Raw genomic sequence first — 26,288 nt, 5'->3', positions numbered from 1 at the left:
AGAAAGAACTGAAGTGATTGTGCATTTAAATCTGTATTTAGGGCATAAACATAAAACTGTGTGCAAGGGAGTAAAAATTCCTCCACAAAGAGTAGCTGATATTTAACCTGCTACGTTGATACAGTGATACGATTCAAATAAATTGTGTTTGCTTATTCCCATGTACAAACCCTGCTGTAAGATCATGTATTTGCATTACTTGAGAAATGTGCTTCTCAGATCAAAACACCAGGAGACCTTTACTAAAAAAGTAGTGAGACTTCTGTGCATTTGACAGGTTTAAATCAGTTCCAGTGTAGTCTCTCTCCTCACACTCGGACAGCTGAGATCAGCCAAGGAACGTGAACTGGCCTAGAGCTGTAGGTATGGAGGACTGTGCATTAGAAGGCCCTCAAACCGGGAACTTGCATTTCCCTTTATTTGATAGGCACTAGCCTGCAGACTTCCAGAGCACACTGCAAGCGCATTTATTTATCCAGGCTTTTCCGAAAGCTGGTGTTAGGCTGGAAGCAGTTTTAGTATTGTTGATATAGACAGTTTATTTTGGTTTGTGATTTTAGCAGGCATGCTATCTATATACAATGAATAAATATTTTCTCTGGCATCCATTTGCTAAATACAGGTTTCAGAGTAGCAGCCATGTTAGTCTGTATTCACAAAAAGAAAATGAGGACTTGTGGCACCTTAGAGGCTAACCAATTTATTTGAGCATAAGCTTTTGTGAGCTATAGCTCACTTCATCAGATGCAGTGAGCTGTAGCTCACAAAAGCTTATACTCAAATTTTTTAGTCTCTAAGGTGCCACAAGTCCTCTTATTCTTTTTGTTTCCACGGTATGCATCCGATGAAGTGAGCTGTAGCTCACGAAAGCTTATGCTCAAATAAATTGGTTAGTCTCTAAGGTGCCACAAGTACTCCTTTTCTTTTTGCTAAATACAGACACCCTTAGCTGAGAGGAAGGATAATCCTTCAAGGTCTCTGTGTGGAAGCCCTCATCATTGGAGGTGAGGGGAGTTGAGTTAGAGCAGTGGTCCACAACCTCTCTGTGGGAATAGCACATTCCTATTCCCAACAGACTGCGGCAGGTGCCAAACACCCCGCCACCGAAATGCCGCCAAGAAGCAGCAGTGGAAAGAAGCCCCACCGCCGAAATGCCGCTGAGAAACGGAAACGCTTCTCGGCAGCATTTCGGCGGGTGGTTCTCAGGCGACCATGCTCAGTGGCAGCATTTCGGCAGCATGCTGCCCTGCGGGCCAAACAACTGCCCCAGCAAGCGCCACTGCACCTGCAGGCACCACATTGGGGACCCCTGAGTTAGAGAGTAGGGTAAAAAATTTTGAGCTCTAAATCGGGGAAATGAAAAGAGCAAACCTCTGTTGCATCTTATCAGACTCCAGCAATTCTCTCCAGATTACTTCATGAAGTTTATTTCAAGAGACCATCAAGGACATGCAAAGCTTGGTGTAGACATGCTTGTTTAGAAGGTAGTAGAAATCAGATAAACACATTGGCCACATTTACATGAACAATAAAATATTTCAGCATTTTAAATGGCTAAAGAGAGTAACACGGGAATTAATCCTCAGAAATTAAAGCCAGCACAAAACAAATGACAGAGGCCAGAAAATGTGCCAAGAATATTTCAGTTTGCAAACAAAACAGACCGTGCCTGGTCCTGCAATTCAGAGGGCAAATTAAACATGCAAATATAAACAAAACAAATTAAAAACTTTAGGCAGTAAAAGCTGTTGGGAAGTGACAAAGGAAATTTTCTTGTTCACCAAGAAAGGATGAAGTTTACTAAGGCTGGGTCACCGAAGAGGTGGGACCACACAAGGGAAGACTACAGAAAGGGGACGGAAAAGGATACATCAGGAAGGAACAAACACAAACTAGCCCTTGGCACTTCATTGTTAGAAAGTTTAGAACAACTGCAGAAACAAAATATGGAATTCAGTCACTGCCATAACCGTAAAACCCTTAGCCTCCCAGTGTCAATAAAAAATACACAGTGCGGTGTACTGTTTTCTCACAATCAGATTTCGACTTGAATTGTAAGTATTTTAACAGTGACCGACACACACAGAGCTGTGAGGGAACCCAGCAGATAAGTCAATCTGGCTTGTCAGGATAGGTACCACGTTAAACTCAAGTTATATTTCACTAAGCACAAAACTAACTACTCTGGTCCTCTCACACTTGGCACTTTTTGGTGATATTTTTATGAAATGGTGGCTTTTGCATCAAACAAAAAAAGTTTTGTATTGCAATGCAATTGTTTAATTTTTATCAAAACAAAAACCTCAATTTTCAAAATTAAAATTTTAAAAATAAATACATTACTACAGTACAATTACATGATTTTTGCTAGCCGTGGCAAAACAAACTAAACCTAAAACCCTCAAAAATCCAAAGATTATGGTCTTAGAGAGGAAGACTGGCTCAGTGGTTATGGCATTAGCCCACGAATTGTAGATAGAGGTGCAATTCCTTCTCTTCCACAGTCTTCCTGGTGACCTTGAGCAAGTCACAGTCCCGCTGTGCCTCAGCTTCCCATCTGGAAAATGGAAATAATAATACTTCCCTTCCTCACAAGGGTTTTGCATGGATACACAGATGAAAGACTGCAAAGCACTTTGAGACGTACTGATAAAAAGGGATACTTAAGCAGCATTATTTTATTTAATAAATTATTTAATCTTCATTATTAAGAAAAAATATTTTTAATTCACTAAGGCCCTCATTCAGCTAATTATGTATGCATGAGCAGTTAATGGGGCTCACATGCTTAACATTACCTATGTGCTTGGTACCAGCTGTATTGGGACCTAAGAGAGCTGGGATCTTACATGGGTGAAACGACACTACAGCTGTGCAACAGTTTACTCTCAATGTTGATACTAATGAACCATCAACCATCAAAAAAGATGAGCCAATTCAACAGCATATCTACAGTTCCTGGGACTGGGAGTGGAGAATTGAGAAAAGCAATTTGACTTAATAGTAGAACATCATGCTCCACTCCAGTTATTTATAGGAAAGACGGGCAGGGCAGTGTTGTCCAGAGACATGAAGTATTAATTCATCACCTAAATTCACACACTGGGGAACACATGGATCCAAGTGATTTCTGACTGATAAATCACTGCTGGATTGTGCATTTCCTTTGGCTAACAAATCTGAAGTAACATGCATGTTTTATTTACAGTTCTCTTTAATCCTCCGTCAGAAGAAACGCTCTGTTGTCGAAAGGGCTAAAACTAGAATACAGAGCAGCCATATCACTTTGTAGAGCTGGTGCAGGGACTTAGCGTGGAACATAGAACTGCATTAGAAATTCAACACAGGAGCTGCTCATTTGATGCGAGACAACTGTAAACATGGTGGATAAAGAAATATCAGGAGCATGGTCTGAAGCAAATTCTCAATGGCCTGGCCAGTTCCTTGCTACTGCACGTAGGGTAGAGGACAGATAAAGCTCTAGAAAACCAACTAGTTCACGACCCAAATATTGCAATGCATTATTATGACACCACAAGAGTGTAAAAGCTGAAACTCTTTATGCTAAGGGACAGGGTGAAAGTGTGAAAAGGCCACAATTCACACACTAATCAAGGAAACCCAGGGCACTGGCTACCATAAATATCCAACCAACCCTCACTGTACCAAGAACACAGGTCCCTTTAATAACGGCAGCTATTTAGGCATCAATAATTCTGAGCAATGAACTGCCTCTGTGGAGTCAACCAGACAAGAGAATTGATTGTATGAGAAGCCAGTTTTGCCAGGAACTTGTGCTCCTTAAACAAGGGGAAGATGTGGTAGATCTCACTGTCAGGAAGTGTCATTGACCCTTCATGTAACACATGACACAGGGGTCACCTAATGAAATTAACAGGCAGAACATTTAAAAACAAACATAAGGGAGTACTTCACACAACACGCAGTCAACTGGTGAAACTCGTTGCCCAGGGATGTTGTGAAGGCCGCAAGTACAACTGGTTTCAAAAAAGAACTAGATAAGTTCATGGAGGATAGGTCCATCAATGCCATTAGCAAAAATGGTTAGGGACGCAACCCTACGATCTGCATGTCCCTAAGCCTTTAACTGCCAGAAGCTGGAACTGGATGACGGGATGCACCACTCGCTAATTGCCCTGTTCTAGTCACTCCCTCTGAAGCATCTGGCATCAGCCATTGTTAGAAGACAGGATACTGGTCTAGATGGACCATTGGTCTAACCCAGTATGGCCATTCTCACATTAGCACTTGGGTTGCCCAATTCCACTCAGAACTGATGCCTTAAATGTTACGCATATACCAGGAACTACATTTACAGCACTTTAGCTGTTAAGTTATATTGACCCAGAAACCACTTAAAAATGACCCTGAGCGCAATACAAATTTCTAGCTGAGAGGGCACACGTGGGCAATTTTCCGCCTGTCTAGGCAAGTCACTCAACTGTCCCACGTCATGAACGAGTAGTCGCTGAGCCCCAAGACTGCAGTGGAAGCACTGCGTTTTATTTTAGGCATATGCTTTAGAATGTGCAGCTTAGTCATTGTACAGGAACCCACGCTGCCTCATATATTGAGCTGTACAGCACAGCTGGCTGGATATTTTCTGCTCTCAGAACAAGAGAAATCTGACGAAACCTGACTAGCAGTTTTCACCCAACTGCTCATTACATGCTACAAGTCTACCAAGCGGTTCTATGAGTATTGTAACAACTCAAAGAACGGGAGAGCTTTGCATCACTGCAACTGTACACCTGACTCAAGAAAGTCAGGTAGCCTTCGGCCAACAGATCTTTTTAAAATTCTGTCCCACTCTTACCCCAAGATTTTAAAGGGAGAAAAGGAGGCTCGGAGACGAAGCACCATAATGGAGGCAGAAAAAAGGCACAGACACAAAAGGTTATCTACAGTTGGTTCAAGCCAAGGAGGCCATTGTCCAAAACCCCAAGATTTCCTTATAAAAATGCTGTCTGCCTTGGAAGGACTGGGACTGGGCCTGGGCAGACCTACCAGGTTGTGGATCCTGGCACTGTTTGCTTTATTAGACCTCTAGAGATGGAATTGTGCATACCAGGTCTTCTGGTCAAAAAAAGACCGACAGCTGATTCAAATGCTTTAAGACTGCTAATTGGTCAGACTCCCCAACCCAGTCTAGTCGCCACAGTTCGTGCCCACATCCTCTGACAAAGGCAACAGTTATAGTGCCTTGCTGCAAAGGCTGCTACAGAAAGGCATTTTCTGTTCAACTGGTGAGGCCATTTCTTTGAAAAATGAAACATCCCAATCATTTACAGAGTAGGATCCACATGCATCAACATGGTTATCACCAGCTTCACTAATGTGACAGTAACCACAGTGCTTTTCTTCTATACATCTCAAAGCATTCTACAAAAGAGAACCATCCTTCCCACATTTGACACAGGGGGAAATGAGTCAAAGGAGGAAAGTGATATTTGCCCAAAGTCACACAGGTGGTCTGCGGCAGCGCTAGGAACAGAACCCAGGTCTTCCTGATTCCTGTTCACTGGACCACACTGCCTACCCAAAAAGGCTTGGCAGTTCCTGTTTACACAGACACATCTTGGTAATCAGCAGTAACTTACATTTACACAGGCATCTAACAACATTAAATAACGAGCTCTATCTCCAGTGTCCTGCCAAATTCTGGTTTGCAGTTACCTTTTCTTTACTTTATCCTAAGTTAAGTACTGTGCCATGGTGTTGTTAAACACTAGATAGATGTTTCAACCCAGGTGGCTGTATTTCCAAGGTGGATGAACTGATTTCTGTCCAATTTATAACGTGTCTTAGGTCTCTTTTGGATAAAACCATTAAATATCATTTGGCAACCAATTTGCCTGCATGCAACGGGAGGCTCTTCCAAGCATATGAACTCAGACATGCGCAGAGTGAGACCTGAAACTGTTCTCCCTTCCTCCCCTCTCGGCTGTAGAACAGATGCATCATCTAACACGCTCCTGAAGCTGGGCTGACAGCACCTCTACCTAGCACCAAACGGTCCCCTCTCCTTCCGAAACATGAACATAGTTTATTCTCTCATAAAATTCATAGTGTGCTGTGACTGGTGTGTGCTGATCTCACAGCTGCTAAATATTCATGAACCAATTACGAAAAACAAATCTATCACTTTAGCCCTCAGCCAAGTTTTGAAGGATTCAAATATTTATGCTAACGAGAGGCTCTACCTCGTATAATTCTTCTCACCCAACTTTATTCCCGTTCACATGAGGGATCAAGCCGGCTTCACTCCTCTCTCCCACCCGATGCTGCATTGCTGTTTGCTTTTGACCTGTTCGCCTATGTCTGACTCATAAGGAGTTTATATCAGATAATGACAGCAGAGCGGGAGTGTGTGTGTGTTCATGTTCACATTAAACTGCCAGAGAGTCAGGAGATTGAAAGGAAACAGATACTTACCAGATTCTTTTGCAGCACTGAGCACAAAGTAACATTGTCGTATTATTTGGACCAGGGCTACAGAGTGGGGGAATCAGAATATCAGGGTTGGAAGGGACCTCAGGAGGTCATCTGATCCAACCCCCTTCTCAAAGCAGGGCCAATCCCCAATTTTTGCCCCGGATCCTTAAAAGGCCCCCTCAAGGATTGAGCTCACAACCCTGGGTTGAGCAGGCCAATGCTCAAACCACTGAACTATCCCTCCCCCACACTGCAAGTCAGCAACAGGGAGATCTTTGCCGAGTGAATCACTGCTTCCCCATCCCACCCTCTGGCTGAGATGGGCACCACCTTCCACTTCCAATCAAAGGGGATTCAGCTATCTGGGGAAGGAGCTCACAGAAAGTGATGAGCCTGTAAACGGATCAGACCTTCCAAGGCAAAATTTACCTTCTTTCACCACCATCTATGGACTTATTTGGCACCATCACAGGTAGCCCAAAAGCAACACAGGCTTAGCTCTTCTCTGCCCCCAGCTTTGCTGTCCCATCTGCCTCAAGAGGTCACTAAGGTCACTCCTGAAACACTTGATTCCAGGAGGAGGCATGCCCACTTTTAGTAAAGCCACTGGGTGAGACTGATTTTAATGTTTGTACTGCATAGTGCAACACAGACAGGGACTATCTTCCCCAGGAGCTATCTGCATAAATATTAACATTAGTGAAATAACATGTGTAAATCTGCCATGCACCGATGGGAGATTACCCCACTGCCAATACTCTCACTGCAAACAGTCAAAGGCAGAAGAGATTCAGGCTCAGTGAGGTTTTACATTAACCAGACACTCATTCAGAGGCTGTAAGTCACATCCTAATTCAGAAGCAGCTGCATTAACCCATCCAGGGCATGAGTAAACTTTTGAGAGAAAACTGAAGAGTTCTTTAGTCTCATCACTATGGTTCTAACTGCCATCAGACCAGTCTCTTTACTGCCCATTTAAGTTGTCACAACACAAAGTCCCGCGGTTGTTTCCTTCTCTTGCGGGTGTGAATTTTGAAGCTGGTGAAAAGGGAGTGGTTAGACATTTCTCATCTGAAGGGATAATACAATACAAAACATTTTAAAATTGCAAATGAGCATATAGGCCTTAGCCCAAGCATGTGGGGCATGCAATGAGCACTTTTCACTGCACAGCTGCCCTCCACACCTGCCCCTATAACACGCTACAGTGACTGGTGCCTCTCCTAAGCAGAAACTCAGCAGATCCGGGTGGCCTAACCCCCACCTGATGAACTAACTACCAGTATTTAGCTCTTCTGTAGTCCTTTTCCTCATATCTCAAAGCACCTTCCAAAGGAGGTCAGCATCATTATCCCCATTTTACAGATTGGAAAAAACAAACAGAGCAAAGCGACTGGGCCAAAGTCAGCAGCAGAGCTGGGAATAGAATCCAGGTCTCCTGCACCCTAGATCAGTGCTCTATCCACTAAGCCACATTGTCTTATTACAAATGATGATTCTGAGGCAGGTATGATGTCCCAGGAATCTGGAGATGAAGATTTATTAGGCCAACTACTCAATCCCCTTCCAATGCATAATTTGAGCACCACAAGCTTTCAAACACCTGCAAATGCCCAGCACAGTCATGACTCTGAAGGAGATCATGGGAAAACCACCCACATCGGGATAAAGGAAAGCACTGATGCCTCATGAGGGTTAAAAAGAAAATCAAAGACGACAATAAGATACTTAAATCCTACAGATGATCAGGGGACAACAGCTGTGGGGAAAAGATAATGGGCCCCTGAACTTCATTGGGCCCTCTAGATGCTGCTGCAATACAAAAAATAAAAACCCCTCCATCCAACACATCCCTTAAAAAAGGATTCAAAAAGTACAGTTTTGAAAATACAGTTTTCAATTAGAGCAGTTTGATTTTAGATTAAGGGTAGGAATCCTTTACATTCATTGCCCCTAGCCTCTTCTCCCCAATTCTCTTCTTAGTCTGAACCATTACCAGCATGTGTCTGCATGACACTCTGGACTTTTCTGTAGGTTAAAGTGTCTTTGTTCCATCCAGTGTTAACATGGCAACTGGTCCTGCAATCTATCTGCAAGGAAGCAGGGAGATAGATTTTCAAGCTTGCTCACCTGACTATACAAAGCAGGGAAGCTCTAACAAGGATTACGCTCTTGCTACAGGTCCAACCACCGTAACAACATAAACCCAAAGAGGGCAGAGAGCTGAGCTTTCCCTTACGGAGTTTAGGGCTCCTGTGGAAACAGCCATCAGGGCAGGGGGGAGGCATTTCAAATGAAGTGTGACAGCAGCACAGCAAAATAACTGAGTCCCAACAGATCAATCTTCTGCTTAAGAATCAGTCCCTTATAGCCTTGGCATTATTGACCCAGCTCATCAATAACTGCACGGACACTGTGACCAAGACAGCTGTGGAAGAACACTCAGTGGGGGTGAACGTCTCCTGGAAGCAAGATGGGGAGTGTGCTTCAACAAAAGGAGGAGGCCCACAGACACTTGCCCAGTTGCCTTGGAGGATTTTTGTTTAGCAGCATTTTCTCAGTACAACCCTTCTCCCTGAGGTAAGTTTCACCCATGTAACCAATAAAAGTTAACCCTTACGTTGGACTGTACAGAGGCTGAGCCCCAATCAACACACACACAGTCTGAGCAAGGGGTATGGTCACGGATATTGTCACTGGAACGCCACGAACATGTCCCATTGAGTATGGGATTCCCTTTTGCCAGCCATTTACAGGCCTGGCACGCATGCAGCCTTCATGAACCTGATTCTCTCCTGGGGAGGGTTTCCCTTTCAGTGCACAAGGAGTGGCTGATCTGGGCTCATCTTTTACATAGTTCTGTTGCTCTACCAGTATGGAATCATCTCCAAAGAATTTTTCAGTAATGCTGCAATGCTGAATTTCAGAGGGACACAATCCCAGCTGAATGGTTCACGAAGGCCAACTTCCTAAGCATGAAATAAGAGTCCCTCCCTTTTGCACTACACTAAAGTGACTTCTAACCCGCCTCTGAACTAACCACTTAAAGACATAAGTTAGATAGATCTAATAAACGGGAAAAAGTCTTCCAATTAGTGCCTGCCTCCCACCCCATGAACCCAGCACACCCTCCTCACACACCGTAGACAATGGTGACCTAGAAAGGGAACCCACCCTCCCTGCTTTTGGGCTGGGATACTCCAAAGGGAAGGACTAGCGAAGGAGACACTAACACGACAACTCTCCTTTTTGCAAACACAAAACCCGTTCCAAAGCACAGCGACCGACACGCCCAGAGAAGCGAAGCCCAGGATATGAACGTTTCCAAATGTTTAAGAACGCCTGCTCTGATTATGCCTATCTCCTGGCATTTAACCACTGAAAGGCTTATTGTAATTAAACAGGCAAATAATGAAAGAAGCTGGGGTAAACACAAAGGAAGGTGAATAATGCTTCAAGCCCCGCAACTCACTCTCTCCCTGCAAGAGACTGAGTACGGTGCAACTCACACAGCACACAAGCTCACTCCCGGCATTAGGGTATTAGTAAGCCAAGGTCAATCTTACCTCATCCCACTCCGAAGCAAAAGATGGAGATTTCTCCAGCCTTTTCTTCCCAGTGCTGCAGTTTGAGAGCGATTCGCTCCGGCTCCCCATGGCATCGTCCTCAGTCGGTGAGCAGGTCAGGAGATCGGAGTCCGATTTGGACAAGCTACGGCTGAGTTTGAGCTCTGCTTTGGGCTTGCCTCCTAGGTGAGCTCGGCCCCCAGCACCGCCTCTGTCTCCCTCTTCCTCTGCACCACCAGGGTGCTGCAGCACTTGGGGAGTCACTGCAGTTTCAGGTTCTGCCTGCTGGATGTTTTTGGGCTGGACCGTTGCGTAGATCGCTTTCTGGTTTTCCTCAGGAGAACTGGTCCGTACTGATCCAGAGACAGGTAAATCAGCATCCTCCAACTGCATAGCAGGTGAGTGGCCTGTGCCCTCTGTACCTCCTTTGGCCACAGAAGAAATGAGCCTGAAAGGGTCCTCGTTTATCTCACACACCGGGGAAGAGCCATGGAGTAACCCTGAAAACTGCTCCGGGACCTGGATGTCCTGGCTGTCTGCAGAATCTTGGCTCCGGCTGCCACTGCTCCTCTTGTGGTCTTCAGGGGGATGGAGACAGAAATAAAGAGAGATTAAAAAACACGAAAGGAGAAGCAAAACTCCACCTCCCCTAGAGAGAGACGGAGCGATAGAGAACAGTTCAGTATTGTTTGAGTGCTCAACTTGTACCCACGGCATTTATGAAATTCCAAATACTGCCCTGATTTATGCAATCTGGCAGCTCTCCTTGTTGTTTTATTCCCGTTAACACTAACAATCAGGCCTTCCTATATAAGGCCAGGAGAAGTGCTAACCCTAGCCTGCAGAGAGAGGTGGGGGGAGAGAAAGAAAGAAAGACAGACACTCCTGGAACATCTGATACATTTCCATAAAGGCCAAAGTGTTATTTAGAGCAGCACCTCCCTACTCTTGGCTCAGATTGCGGGGTGGGAAAATTGCTGGGCGGCAATTAACCTGCAAAGTTCCAAAATCCCTTCCCCAAAAGAGCAGATTTCTTCTCTGGTAGCTTCAGGGCTCAACTTCTCCTCCTCTCTTGGGGGGGGTGGGGGTGGGGGGGTGGGGGGGTTAGGGGAGAGAAGAGGGCTTAAACTGGTAACATCTCACTCCAGAAAATCTCTCCTGTTAAGTAACCACTAAACACAAGATGGTCTGATCTATTAATGCAGCAAGCTGCTTGCAGTACTGAGTGTCCCAGAAATCTGACACGATTCCTCTGTTACTAACTTTCTAACATCCTTAATATCAAATACCAGTGCCCTGGAATAATCATGAACTACTGACTGAACCCAACTGCCAACTGGCACACAGAAGCTGAGCGGCCCTCACCTTATTCATATGGCACATGTGTATTCTAATTGTACAGGATTTTAAAATGCTTGGAGGGAACTGCCTGGGATTATACTCTTGTCAATGACTGCTAATACACACACATATTGTAACCACTTGAATTTAGTGCTGGGGAAATGTGCTTCCCTCAAGACTGAAGTCTTCAACCCAGCAGATAATTACAGCAGGGGTAGCACCAGTGCAAAATGCCCTGATAATGTGATTTGTCCAACTCTGAAGTGTAGGGAGAATGTCTAGAGGGGACAGGGAAGGTCCATTTCCAAGGCCCATCCAGTCCTTGTCCACTTGTTTGAGACACCCAGCTCTCCGAGATCACAACAGGGAGGACCAGTCTCAATCAACAGGGCCAAATGTTCTAGTGAATTTCATGACTAAAAACCAGTCAACTATGGATTGGAATGAACAGACTTTCACACAGGCTTCCTTTTTAGCAACAGGGTTAATTTACTCATTTTCAAATACTAGTTGCATTTATACGATCCAAGAACATGTCCTTTTCCTGAAAGCTAAAAGCAAGCAATGGATTAGCAGTTTACCCATGGAAGCTACTTTAGATATTGGGACAAAATTAACATGAGTTTGATCACAGAGAACATGGGTGATGTAATATCTTTTGTTGGTTGAACTTCTGTTGGTGGAAGGGACATGTTTTTGAGTTTCCCAGAGCTCTTCTTCAGGTCTGGAGAAAGTAACCAGAGTGTGTCTGCTAAATACAAGCATAAGGGATCTGTCCCACCTTGTATTTGGCTCAGACACTCTGGTTACTTTCTCTAGACCTGAAGAAGAGCTCTGGGGAACTTCAAAGCTTGTCCCTTTCACCAACTGAAGATGGTTCAATAGAAAGTATTACCTTACTTACCCTGTGTCTCTAACATCCCGGGACCAACACGGCCACAGCAACACTGCAAACGTGAGTTTGATTAGTTTTATTTAGTCCCTTATACATTTGTTTGTTCCACAGAAATACAAGAGACAACTTATACAACTGGCAGCTTCTGCCTGGGAACAGAACAGCAGCACAAGTCGGAATTGAGGTTAGCCAGTAGGGCAGCCCACTGAAGGAGCTCACACTTCTTACCCTCTTATGACCATTTCAGGTATGGCACCCCAAAAAACAGAAAATTAAGTCGGTTAAAAATTCTAAGGAAGTGAGATAACTGGAAATTACCATTGATGCATGTAAATGCAGTGTAAAGTTTGCAAATGAAATTGCTAATAGGATAGAAGAGGAAACATCTCTCCAGTTACAATCTCTCTAAGGTCCTGCCTACACTATATCTTACCCTGCTAGGGCTGTCCCAACACTTAACCATGCTAGAGTATTGCAGGACCAGAGACTGTGTGTTCAGTATATCCCTGAGCAAGGATACAAGGCTGTAACAAACCAGGAATACATTAGGACAGTTCCAGCCATACACACAGCAAGGTCGAACCCTGTTTTAATCAAAACAAATCATTTACTCTATGGTAACCAGTTCCACCACAAGGGAAATTACTGCATAGACTGGACAGTAAGTCTTGATGGCCTTAGCAGCCTTTTTCTTCTCATTCCTTCTCTACTCCTAACTCCTCATTTCATCAACGCCCCAGTTTAACATTTAATGGTATTTCTGTCCGAAGGCAGAAAGGCGGCTGGCAATAGCTTCTGCTGCATGCTAGAACACTTGGGCCCACACAGAGCAGACTGGCCAATCTCCACTCACAAAGACTAACAAAGGGGCCTCTGTTAGAAGGGAAAGCACAGCCACCCATTCAGCCTCTTCAAATGAAGCACCAACCCCAAGACCAGGACAGAAATACCCCAGGGAGGAAGGCGGCAAAGTGGGGGTAGTGACACTCGCAGAGAAGAGTGGAAAAGCAGAGATCAAAGCCTTGAGGGAGAGAACATTTCAGAGCACTGAACTTACAAACCTGTACTAAAAATCTCACAGATAAGCATAGAAGCAGGGTTGCTGTTGGGGCTAAATGCACAACAAGAGCAAGGTCCTTACCTGTTGAGGTCTCAATCATGCGTGATTCGGGGTTTGGATATTGCTCAGAATGGCTATAAGAGAGGTCAGAAGAACCTTGGCGATTCAATGGCCGTTGACTATCTTGGGAAGACATGCCTTTTCGGGGTTTGGCCTGCAAATACACCTTAGATTATTCCAGTCTTACAGCCAGTATGGTCATCTTCACTGCAATGGTAAAAACATGCCAACCATTGCTCCCACTCTGCTGAATGGGTAGCAAAGCAGGACATCTGGGGGAACTAATTAGAACACGGGGAGATTTTCAGAGCCACAGAGGACAACGTGGTGGGAACTGGGTGCCTAACTCATCTGTGCCAATGAACATGTCCCCTGTAGTTTATACTCAAGGTTTAATTCTGAAAATAACCTAGTAACATGCATTTTGTCCATAGAGACTTTCAGTTATAACTGCGAGAAGCTGGGACTGGATGACAGGGAATGGATGACTTAACACTGCCCTCTTCTGTTCATTCCCTATGAAGCATCTGGCACTGGCCAGCATTAAAAGACAGAATACAGCGCCAGAACGGTCATTCTTATATTCTCAAATCATTTAGTAACAATTATAAATACACACACACACACAAAGACACCTGCACTTGCCCTTGTACTCAATCTTCATTGAAGGTTTCACACATAACAGGAGTTGACTAACACCTAACGAAGCATGTAAGCCCCTTTGGGCAGAGGCCGCCTCGTTTGAACATTAAACATACAATTAAAACCATTTAAAATCAAAATACAGACATGGTGCAGATGAAGATACTCAGTCCTGGTATAGAACCGAACAACTGAATTTAAGTAAGCTCTCTGGACAGCAGTATCTTCAAACATGAAATACTCAACAAGCCAACTTTCCTTGTTAAACCGTTCTAAAAATATACTGCTTTTGCCTTCCCCACCCAAAGCAAGTTTAAGTCTCCCTTCTATATAACCAGGAGAGCTTATCGCATGTCCCCTGGATGATAAGCATCAAGCTCTCTCTACTCTTTTTGCCCCTGCTTCCTGATCCAAAGATTAATGGTGGCATTTATAGGGTGAATCTTCCCTTCCCTGCCCAGCAAGGAACCACGATAATGCATCATGCCACAAAGTTTCTTACAAAAATTGCATGCAAGTCTGTATCTTCTGTGGCAAACAGACGAGACCAGAGCAACTAGGTGAGATGGAGCAGCCAGCCTCACAACACACTACCAGTGGCTCTAGCTGAAGATTATTTTTGCAATAAATTGGAAGCAGAAAAACTCACTTACACAAACTTTAAATGTGAGTATTTGTACCTAGAACAGGAAAAGCTTGTCACAGGCATGTGTTTACATCTAGTAATGCAGGAATCATGCTGGACAGAATTTATATCACATCACCCTGAGAGAATGCAGCCCTACTTTGTGAGCTTGTTCGCATTTTATTTCCGCGCTCCCTCCCCCGAAAAATACTTCAGTGCAGGAAATGACTTTTCCACCTTAAAGAAGGTGCAGTTAAGGAATGTTTTGGTTACAAGGAGATAGCAGTGCTGTTTTGCTCTTAGGCTTTTAAGCAATCTTGAGCAGTACAAATGCAGACTCAAGTCTCTCCCCCAAGAGTGAAATACAGTTTGCAGTTTGCCACCTCCCAGGAAAAACAGAATTGTGATGTCAAAGAAGAAAATTTTGCTTCTCTTGGTTCTGATGACACAAGTCACTCCTACCTGAAGCTGGTTACCGCTGACAGCACCTGAAGATGGTGATTCCCCTAAGAAAAAGAAAAAAACACATCAAAACCTGGGCATATTTTTCCTCCACCCATCCTCGATGAGGTATCTGACAAGTTTTACCAAGCCCCTCTGACCAATCCACAGGGAGGACCATGTCAGTGGACTTGACTTAATTGTCATCACATGGCTTAACTTTCTATGCACATTAGACCTGGTCAAAATTCCTTTCCATATGAGATAGGAAGCTGGTTTAGATCAAACTAAACCAGATCTGAAACTCTGCCCAAAGCATCAGGTGAACCTTGACAGAGCTAGAGAGCTTTAATCCACTCATGAAAGGAAATCAGGGCCAAGGGGCTAAGAACACATGTGCAGTCATGACTGGACACAAGATGGAAAGCAGCAGCGCAAGAAGGGAGGCAGCAGTTATAAATGAAGCAAAGTACCATGAAAAACAGCACTTTGTGCCTTAAACACAAACCAAGAGCTGTCAAGCACCTGGAGTTACATGATGCAGTGAGTAACTGACCCCTGTGCCATTTGGACCATGCAGGACCACTGCTGTTCCTGCAGAATGAGGAGAGCTAGCCGGGCAGAGAAAAACTGCAACACATGTAGCCTTGCCATACTGCTGTCTCACACATTATCTCACTGCTTTAAAAACTGATCCATTAACTTTCAAGGTAAGAGCTGTGAACAAAAAGCACCATTTAAAAAGGAGGACAGTAATATGGGTACTGGAAAGATAGTGACTGCTCTGCTAACACTCCCCCCGGCCCCACCACCACGTGCTGAGAGAGGTAACAGGAGCAGAGATGATCAAGTCCTCCCCTTTCTCCCTCCCACCCCAAGCTTACTGCTGCCTCTTGCATTCAGATTCTTGTATACAGTACCGAGAAAGGCACTGGTAGACCCCTTTTCCTCTAACAGCAGCCCCTACCCATCACCTGAGCTGAGCCACCTCTCGGTGCTAGATCTAAACAAACTATTTCAATCCAAAATGAAAGGAATCAATACAGAATCTCAGAACCAAACAAACACTGTTAGATTTTTGGATTGCTCTCCTCCTAATGGAGAAGGGGTGGGGGGTTCTTTAGGTTCATTAGAACCACAAGGAGACATCCCCAGAGCTCCAACCTGGATTCAGGGCGACTATCCTTCTGGCTGAGGACTAGACAGGAACCAGGATTCCTCTTTGGCTCCTTATTCAGCTAAATGGATGACAAGGGGCTTCCATCAACTCCTCCCTCTTTTAAGGGATTGGGCCCAAAGACTCTAGTACTCATGGCTCATGCCAAGCTGAGGGGGGAGAACCTTGGATCAAGATCTGAACTTAAGTCTCCATGCGTCTGTGCAAGGAATCACCACATTAATGTATCACAGTTTAAACAGTGCATTATATTGTGCATATGTAACTATACACACCCCCATATCCAATACTTATTTATGCACCAGCATGTCAAGCAGAAAGGCCAGAGCAAGAGGAAAGAGGAGTCGTGTCATTGGCAGCTTACAGAAGAGACAAGTCCAGCAGCAGCTGACCTACGTGAATCCAGCCTTTCAAGCCAAGCATTAGGAGACATGAGCCAGCTTGTCAACCATCACCCAAGGACTTCTCTCACTTGGGACTGTGAAGCATCAACCTGAAAACCACTGCAGTTTTGCATCAGACTACGAATAGCTCTGGCAAAGACTGGTGGGAAAAATCAATGACCTCTTTGGCACAGCGTGTGTGCACGCGCATGAGAGAGAGATTACTGGTAGCATTCAAGAAGTGGAAACTAGCATCTGTGAACAGACTAGGAGGAGGAGTGTGGTTCTGGAGGGCAAGCAAGCAACAGTCATAACGCTCAGTCATATTTACTGTTCATTCAGTCTCAAGATGAAACATTTGCGCCTTTAGACTGGAAATCACAACTAAGTTCCCCATATCTCTTGCTCGTTTCTGTTGCACACTGAGCAGATCTTTCACCTAAAAAGATCTCCTTGAAAGAAAACCAAATGCAACAATACCCATCTACAAAATACAGGGTGGTGGGCACAGCTCCAGGTTCCCAAATCCCACAAACCACCAATAAAGGTCCCTTTGGGGGAAGAGAGCCAAGGGCAGTGTTTAATCTGACAGCATGACTGGATTTTAAACTGGCGCCTAACAGTGGCTTACTTCGTCTGTGTTTTCTTCCTTTGTTAATTTACTTTTCTAATTGGCTCTGACAGCCAGTGGTGCATTCGTTGATTTCCGATTGTGATACCAGGGCCAGATCCTCAGTTGACATGAATTGGCACCATTGTATTGACACAGATTTACACCTGCTGAGGATCTGGTCCATTAGTATTTACACACTTGTATTTGTTTGACTCGCTTGACCACGATTTTTCCCAAATGGCAACTGATTGGTTATTCTTTCATTTTGATCTTTTTTGTTCCTGTTTTGCTTACTTTGTGCATGAGATTCTAGTGTTTTAATTTTTACAGTTCAATGGGTCAAGTCCCTAGGATCTCATATTTGCCTGAAAGGCAAAAAGCCTTCTCTTACTTAATGTAGATATTGAGGCAGAAATATTTTAACCCTCTCCTCTGAGAATGGAAACAAATTACCAAGGGAACATAACTGCAATACAGAATCCAGCCATCCGAACCAGAGAAACAGCTAAGATCAAATTCCTCCCCTCCTGCCTCCTACATGCTGGTTACATCTGCCAACCCAGGCAGTCTGGGCATTGCTGTCTTTCTGTATCATCTCTTACCTTTTGTTTTTCTATCCCCTGCAAGCGGCTTTTTAGTTTCTGCAGTAAGCAACAGCTCATAAGGATGCTCCTCCTCTTCCTCGGCTGCATTTCCCCTGCTCTTCCTCCGCACCACAGAGGCCTAATGAGACACAGCAAGATGTAGTTGTCTGTCGAACTCAGTGTCATTTACCCCTCTGGTATGCATAGAGCCCTCCTCTATGCCATTCTTCTGACCATTGAATGTGCAGCAGAATCCACCCCTCTGCCAGAGAACTAATTCAGAAGCTAAGATTGTTCCTTAAAAATGCAAACCTCCCCCAACCCCAACACTACTTTCTAGCTCTTACAGTTGGAAAAAAGCCTTCCAGACTGCCCAAGTAACTGATGTAGTGATGACTGAAAAATGATGACTGCAAGCAGCCTGAAAAAAATCCCTATCTACTTTAAAGGGATGCTGACTCAGACTTCATGAGGCAAACTCCATTAGCAACTTATTAACTATTTCACTATTGATTGGGTTTGTGAGACAAGTATGCTCGCTAACTGAAGTATTCAAACTACCTCCTTCTCACACTTTCCCAGGTGCCAAAAGTTACAATTAGCATTTTCAGTATCAAGTTCCACAGCATGCTTCAAACTGAAAAGACCAGGAGCAATATAAACTGAATTTAACATCAAAGTAACAAAGGGTACCAAAGTGACTGTATTACTTATTTCCATTTTCAAGAGAAACCTCTTTTTGTAATTAAATGGCTCTGGAACAGCTGGAGAATCCCCAACCAACTGCACTGGAGAGCTGCAGAATGCAGGAGTCTTGCTGCAGAGTACATGCACCTTAGCAAGGAATTACTTCTACGAAGCCTGCCAGTGGTGGTCTTCGAACACACCCAGCCTCCCAGGCAGTCAAGTTACCTTCCTTGATCCATTGCACCTCCAATGCTAACGTATTAGAGACTAAGGCAGTGGTTCTCAACCTGCGGCCCAACCAACACACAAGCTGCGGCCCTGTGACATCCTCAGAGCCATACAGATAGTACTGGATGCGGCCCATATAATATGTTGTGGGCTGCATAAAGAGGCTGAGAACCACTGGACTAAGAGCATGTCTACGCTGCCCTGCAGTTCAGCCTACGGTGTATCTATAGCAATGCACACCGAAGTGCTGTGCGGTAACCCCACCACGTGGACACTGAAGGCACAAACAGCAAGGTTCTTGCTTTGCATCAGTATAGTCCTGTTTGAAGAGGACTACAGACATGTGAACTAGTTCGCGCCCTCAGTGTCCTCATCAGGGAGATACAGCACAGAACATTGGGTGCGCATTACTATTCACACCCCCATTGGCTAAACTGCAGGGCTGTGTAGACACGTCCTTAGTCCGTATCAGGTTCAAACTAACTCAAAGCCTCACCGCGAAACTGAGTCAGGAGTTTGCTTAGCATGGTGGTGAAGCTTAGCAAATCATTTGAGGAACATGCTCTGGGTATGTAACAAAACCAGGTTAGTTTCCCAAGGTTTTGCATTTACATGCGCATCTGCAGTCAAAACACCTTGATTTCCTTGAGCCCTAAATGAGGAACGAAAGACCTTCAGTAATAGGCATGCACTAGCCTGGGCAGTCGGCAGTCAGCACTCAGATCATAGGACTGGCTTCTCACTTCATGTTGCGAATAATCCCACCACAAGTCACCCATCACTGCACCCAGTCTCACTCACCCATTTGCAATGTTCAGTCTGGTAGCTAAATTAATGACAAGAAAGTGACCATTTCCACCTGGTTTATATGCACCGAATCCATGAGCACTGAACGTGGCTAACTGTGCTGGAATGTTCACTGCTACTTTGCCTCCAAAGAATGAAGGCTTTAAAACAGGAGCATGACAAGTAGCAGCTTTTGGAATGGCAAGTGTGCAGTATGCCACCTTCCTTTTTGAAAGGAAGGCATCACTCCCTCCCACTTCTGCTAGAACTATTAAGACCTTGCATGTTTGGGGGCATTAGAGCAGATATTTTATTTTTAAGCCAGCACACCCGATTTACTGTTATTTTCCCCACTCTGATGCAGCTCAAGTGTTTTTGCTTTTCTACAATTTGTACCACAGTAGTCCCAACTGAGATGAGAACTCTGTTTGCTAGGTGCTCTACAAACACTGAGAGGCAGACCCTGGCCCTAAAAGCTTACAGTCTAAGCTATGATGTGACTGCCTGTTACGTTAAACTGCCAGGATAGGCTACTAACAGAATGGCCTGGACTAACAAGCCACAGTTTACTTAATGAGGGTTTCAAACCATGCAAGCACTTTACATAACTTACTGGCTGGACTATCCACACTGCTTCAAGTATAGTTGGGTACCTCCTCTCGATGGGAGAGGCTGGTTAGAGAACATACACTGTTATTTTAACTAGGCTTTGCCTATTCACAGCATCTGTCTGAGTAAGGGTCTCAGAAACGCTGAACATTAAGAGTTACGTCTCTCCTCTGAGGTAGGTATTTATATACATCCCCAAAGCACTGAGAATAGGTAGATCTTGCACTGTGTCCTGAAAGTCCAACACCGGCTCTGATGATCCTTTTTTTTTTTGGGGGGGGGGGGGGGGGCGGGGGGAGAGAAGAGAGGGGTGAACCTTACAAATCTAGGACCTTCTACCCTCAGCAATGACTTGAACGAGGTATTTGACATTTGAATCTCTTTAAGTGAAAGAAGACAGACCTTAAGTCCTATGCTATCTAACTTCCATCTAGACATGCACCAGGGATGGGCAGAAGGAAATTCAAGTTAACATCTCATCCATCATGCATGCACATGGTTCATTTCCCGAAGTACATTAGACTGAGTAGGTAATCAACTCCTTATTCCTATTCATTAGGAGCCACCACCCAGTTGGTGTTTGAAAACACCCTGTCAAACATACTTAACCCTATAAACATTGAACACTCCCAGATCTGGATGATTTCCTGTAATTCACCTCTTAATGGTCTGTGCTGCCTTTAGGATTTATTGATTCAACTTAAAAAAACAGGTGGCTCTAATTCAGTCTCTCTCCCCCCCAGCCAGAGAACTACAGAATACCATTGGAATAATCACATTTTGTCTGAAACTAGGTGTGTCTAAGCTTCCCATTTTGGTGATGGGAGTAGTAAATAAAAGATGAACTGAAGTCTTGTCTGAGATTTCAGTCTCTTATTAGGCTACAGAGACAGAAGGGTTCTATTGATGCTGAAAAAATTCACTAGTCAGCTATGAGCAATCAGCTATTCTGCACATAAGTGCAAAACATCTCTCAGTGGTGAAAGTCATGGTGCATAAGTGAGGAATAACTGCTTACACTGTGAAGGTTGTCTCATGGCAACAGAATAAAAGGCTGTTTTGAAATAAAAGCTTGGCATTTATAGAGTTCAGTTAAAAAATAAGAATACCATAATGTGTAATTTTCTCAATCATGATTTTTTCCTGTCCCTAAAGTTATGGCAGGTTTTGAAGAGGTAGATGAGGATTCTGCGTCATGTGTTTCAATGAGACATTTACAGTCTTCCTAGGGCACACTGTCCCAGCAGCTGCCCCTGTGGTGGACAGACCTGGCAGCGAGAACATACGTTGTGATATGACAATAGGGCAGGGTTTCAGTGGGCTCTGCTAAAAGTCTTCTACAGCTATTGTATTAAAATCGCTCCAGGATGACTTTTCAATTGCCTAACAGTATCACTGTTATTGATCACATTCATTTCTAACTTGGTCAAGAGCACTCCACCATGAGGGCCATACAGGCCAGGATTGAATGTCAGCCATGACTTAGTCCAGTCTGAATGGAAACATTGCATTTTTATCCTCAATTCAAAACTAGGAATTCTCTCAAATTTAACACCCCTCCCCCCAAAAAAATTTCTCTTCAGGCAGAGATCAAGCATTGAAAATTTTATCCTGAAAGGAATTCTGGGAAAGCATGAGTATAAGAAGCGGGAATAACCGCTTGAAATAAAACGGTTTTATCATCTGATCTACAGTAATCAATACCAGACCAGCTACAACAACACAGTCAGTGCATGGATATCACTGCAGTTGGTTTCAAACCAACATGCCCTTGAAGAATCACTTTGTGCACTCATCTGTTTGCCAGCAAGATTTCCCATAGCTAATCATGTTTCCACTTCACCTTTAATGGAGGAACGGTAAGAGCAAGTGTTTTGTAATTATGATCAAGATCATGTACATCTCCCTCCCTCCATTATGCTTATCTTTATAAGCAGAGTTTCTGCTTCCAAATTACCTGGTGACTCCTTTCCCCAGCCCATGCACGCGCACGCACGCACACCCCCAACCAAAAGACAGGCATGTGGAAAGGATTATGAAATTAATCTGAAAGACCATTTGTAATGCCAGCGAAACCCATTCAATAGGCCATCGTGAAACAATCTAATAAATTGATTTTACCCCCAAAATATCCCCAGACGTACTGCACAGTTCTACGTGGGTTTTTTTTAAAGCCAACATTTTCACTGACACCTTGCATATATATGCTGTACTCCAAACAGTAGCAGATCAAGATAACCAGATAACAAAAATTTAAATCCAAGTGTCTGGTGAACTGAGAGTCCGTTCAAGAGGAGGGAGGCAGAAAAGACTTTCAACTTGTATCTTTACATATATCTTACTTGAGGAATGCTTAAGATTTTTAGTACAGCAGGAAGTTAGCGAGGTTCTCTCGGGATCTTTATTACCTGTCAGCAGAAGTCTCCAACTACACATTAAGGGGGTTTTCTCATTTAAGTGCCTTCTGCAGAGCTTGTTCATCTGAAGTTTTGGGAATTTGGCAAAATGAGCAACAAGACAGACTGCAAACAGTTCAATGTGCACGATCAAGTTTGGCATCACAAAGCACCATATACAGACTAGACATCTGCAGGTGGAGATTTCTTTCACACACGCAATGGACCAGATCCTCAGCTGGTATTAATCAGTTCAATTTACACCTCTAAGTATCTGACCCATAATTGGGAGCTAAGATGCAACATGATTTAATGGCCTCGCATCTCTGCAGACCCGGATTCAAATTCAGGCTTCGGCATTAAACAAAAATATATTTAGTGGGTTCATGATAGCTGACAACTGTCCACATCACAAAACCATTGCCTGATGGGAATTCCCTTAGGAAGAGACTTTAAGTCTGAAACTGGAGGAAGGGTTTCAGGTCAGGACTGAAGTGCACTGGCAGAGTTTCATAAGGAAAGTTTCCATATCAAATTGCCAGTAATATTGCCTCACACAGCAAATCCTTCACTTTCATGATCAGATTCACAAGGGAGTTAAGATCATCATATTTGGCTCCTCCCGGACCATTAAAACTCATCTTTAAACCACACATCCACCGACCCCTGCAAAAAGCAAGCCCCCAATAACACCTGCGTACCTCACACGAAGCACTGCGACCTAGCTTCTTCTCCACATGCTCCTCCTCTTCATCAGGGGGTGGCTTGGCAGGAGGGGGTGGACGCTCTCTCTGCGGTTAAAAAGGCCACCGTTAATGGCTTTGTTTTAAACTCCTTCCTTTCAGCCCCCTCTTATATGCTTAAAGGGAAACTCTGTCCCCTGATAAGACTTTTTAGAGTGAAGGACGGCAAAAAGGGTTTGCTCTAACGGCTGGGAGATTCCCAGCTGGGCTGGTGCCTATGCTCCTTCACAAAAGCACCTTTCTGACTCTGTGCTCCTTGGAGTTGCAAAGGATTAGTTCATTATTATGGTACAAGCTGCGAGAAAGGGAGAGTGTGTTTAGATAATTTGCTTATGTTACTCATTTGCAGGAATAAATACGTTCTGGAGAGGTGTGCTGAGTTATGAGAGAACACACGGGACATTAAGAGACTTCCCTGGACCACATTCCTCACAACACTACAGGGTTACTACTTGACAGTTAAATAGCTCTAAAAATCCTGCCATACGCTCATTGCATTTCCACTATATCTTGACTACTCTAGATACTTCATGCTCTCTCCAGCAGCAGCACCTACTGGCAAGCATGGATGCTCAGGCACTTGCTCCAAATCCTGAGCAGATTTTGGGGCAACTCCAACCAGTTTCTGCTTTTCAGAGCACTTCTTCCCCCTTCCCATCCCAGTTTGGCAAACTTGACCTTCTGTGCAGGCTGTATGGGATGAGTTTAGCCTCAAAGGCGGCACTATTACAAAAAGTCCCCATATACGGACGTAGTCTACTTTTAGCGGTGGTTCATGGCAGGATTCTGCTTTGGGTGTTTTACACTTGTAGAAAGGGTCTGGCAGAAGTTTTCCTAAACCTTGTTTTTTAGATTGGTCTCACATCACTATTCCAGTAGCAGATATACTAGAGGAAAAAGAAGTTCTATAGGTTCTCGTTTTGAAACTGTACGAAGCTGGTTTCAACATCCACCTAGCTGGTAAATTATTCATTGCTGATTTCCTTCTTATCTGCTTCAACTCCCCCACTTCAACCTCCCAATAAAAAAAACAGACAACATGCTATGAGCCAAGGTCCCACCCACCCCATGGCAAAAGGTTGCCACCAGCTACTAAAGCCCCAGCAGATGCAATTAACAGAAGGCTAGTTAGGCTGATTTCTTTGAAAAAGACCTTCCAATGACTACACACTTCACTTGCAAAGCCTCCAGCGCCCCTTGCAGGATTCTGTCTGCAAATGACATGCAGAACAAATTTGCTGCCAATGCTAATCACAACAGCTGAAGCATCTGGGGAAATCAGCTTTATTTTACAACTGGGCATTCAAAGGTGACTGGATTACACGCCTTTTGGAGAGGGTAGAGGGTGGCAAGAGAGGAGAAAAATGTCTCAACTCTGAGAATCATACTAGACTCCAGAAGTTTCCGTATAGCCAAGGAGTTAAACCATAAACAAAAATACGTCCTAACAAAGTAAGTGACACTCACTGTATAAAACCCCCTCAGCGGCCCAACACCATGCTGGATACACAGCACCAGAACCATTGGTAACCCAATGCAATTAATAAGCAGCAGATTTAAAACAAACATTCTTCTCTCAATCCACAGTGAGCCTGTAGAACTCCTTACCAGGGGATGTTGTGAAGGCCTACAGCATAACTGGGTTAAAAAAAAAAGAACTAGATAAGTCCCTGGAGGATAGGTCCATCAATGGCTATTAGACAAGATGGTCCAGGATGCAACCCCACACTCTAGGTATCCCTAAACTTCTGACCGCCAGAAGCTAGAACTGGATGACAGGGGATGGATGACTTGATAAATTGCCCTGTTCTGTTCATTCCTTCTGAACCATCTGCAACTGACAAGTATCAGAAGACAGGATACTGGACTAAAGAGATGATTAGTCTGGCCCAGCATGGCCATACTTTTCTTACAGACTTGGACAAAAAACTGACAGACGACGTAGGAGTGGTTACACGCAGGGAATACTATCGAGGGAGCACACACACCCCCAAGCAGGAAACGGAGGAGATCCTGATTGCTCTAATCAAGCTTAGTGGTGGATCTAAAACTTATTTCCAACTGCGGAGCTGGGTACTCAGCCTGTATCTAGAGTGCGGTAGTGTATGGGAATGAAGATAAACACTTTCTATATTCCTTAAAGAGACAAATAAAAACACACATGGCTACGTACAGGCCTGATTCCTGCTGCCTTAAGACCCGTTGTCTCTGCTTCCTTATTCACAGAGTCTCTGTCTGAAGACCTCCCACTGGCCAGGCTGTCCAATGAGTGGCAGGATGTCGCACTGTATAAAGCTTCATAAGGACACTCCTCCTCTGGGTTCATTTCAAAGTCTATGATCAGTTCAGTCACTGCTTTCTCCACATCACCTGGAGGGAATGAAGAATGCCCCATCAATCACACGTTGAAAACAGCAGGAGCCACACAAATCAGGACTACAAGCAAGCCGCATGGATAAAAATTGATGATTTGCAAAGGGAGGAGGGTTTTTTGTTTTTGTTTAAAATCAGATATTTTGGATTTTGTTATTTAAATTATAATAAGTTTTTCTTTTTAAAATAGACATGTTTAAAAATAAATCTGAATTTAACAATATATGTTAAGGCCTAAACGTTGAACCATGTTTCGATAAGAGAAGTTTACGTATCTAAAACATTTAAGGTTATTTGGTTTAATAAAAATAAATTGTATGCTGCTGTATTTAATAAAATTCCAGTTATAATTCTAATGCAGCTTGACACAAATAAGTAAAAAATCATCTAGTAAATAAGCAATATATCAGTCATTCTCTAACATACTAAAAGTGTAGAATTAATAATCTGAAAATATTGAGCTATATAATTGCTCAAGTGTATATATAGTATAACCCTGTCCACAGCAAAAAGATGTACTAAGTTTACTGTAAAGACTATTTAGTTGTAAATCAACATGCTTTAATGGATATATCAACCAATGAGAAGGCACCTTTCTTTAGAACTATAACTGCAGCACAAAG

The 26,288-nt window shown here is 43.9% G+C and overlaps 1 protein-coding gene across 6 annotated transcripts in view; it reads right to left on the bottom strand.

The window, feature by feature from the left end:
* ANKS1A (ankyrin repeat and sterile alpha motif domain containing 1A) overlaps positions 1 to 26,288 on the bottom strand; it is a 155,314-nt gene that overhangs the window by 69,183 nt on the left and 59,843 nt on the right. For all 6 annotated transcript variants that reach the window (XM_084611084.1, XM_084611087.1, XM_084611083.1 and 3 more), the window contains 6 exons: positions 25,466 to 25,662; positions 23,251 to 23,340; positions 17,862 to 17,982; positions 15,108 to 15,151; positions 13,400 to 13,532; positions 10,023 to 10,600 (listed from right to left, as the gene is read on the bottom strand). In XM_084611084.1, coding sequence (XP_084467210.1) covers positions 10,023 to 10,600; positions 13,400 to 13,532; positions 15,108 to 15,151; positions 17,862 to 17,982; positions 23,251 to 23,340; positions 25,466 to 25,662 — 1,163 coding nt within the window. The remainder of the gene's footprint in view (positions 1 to 10,022; positions 10,601 to 13,399; positions 13,533 to 15,107; positions 15,152 to 17,861; positions 17,983 to 23,250; positions 23,341 to 25,465; positions 25,663 to 26,288) is intronic.

Source organism: Lepidochelys olivacea, assembly GCF_965140295.1.
Source record: "Lepidochelys olivacea isolate rLepOli2 genome assembly, chromosome: 21".
NCBI lineage: Eukaryota > Metazoa > Chordata > Testudines > Cheloniidae > Lepidochelys > Lepidochelys olivacea.
This window is presented reverse-complemented; position numbering and strand designations above follow the sequence as displayed.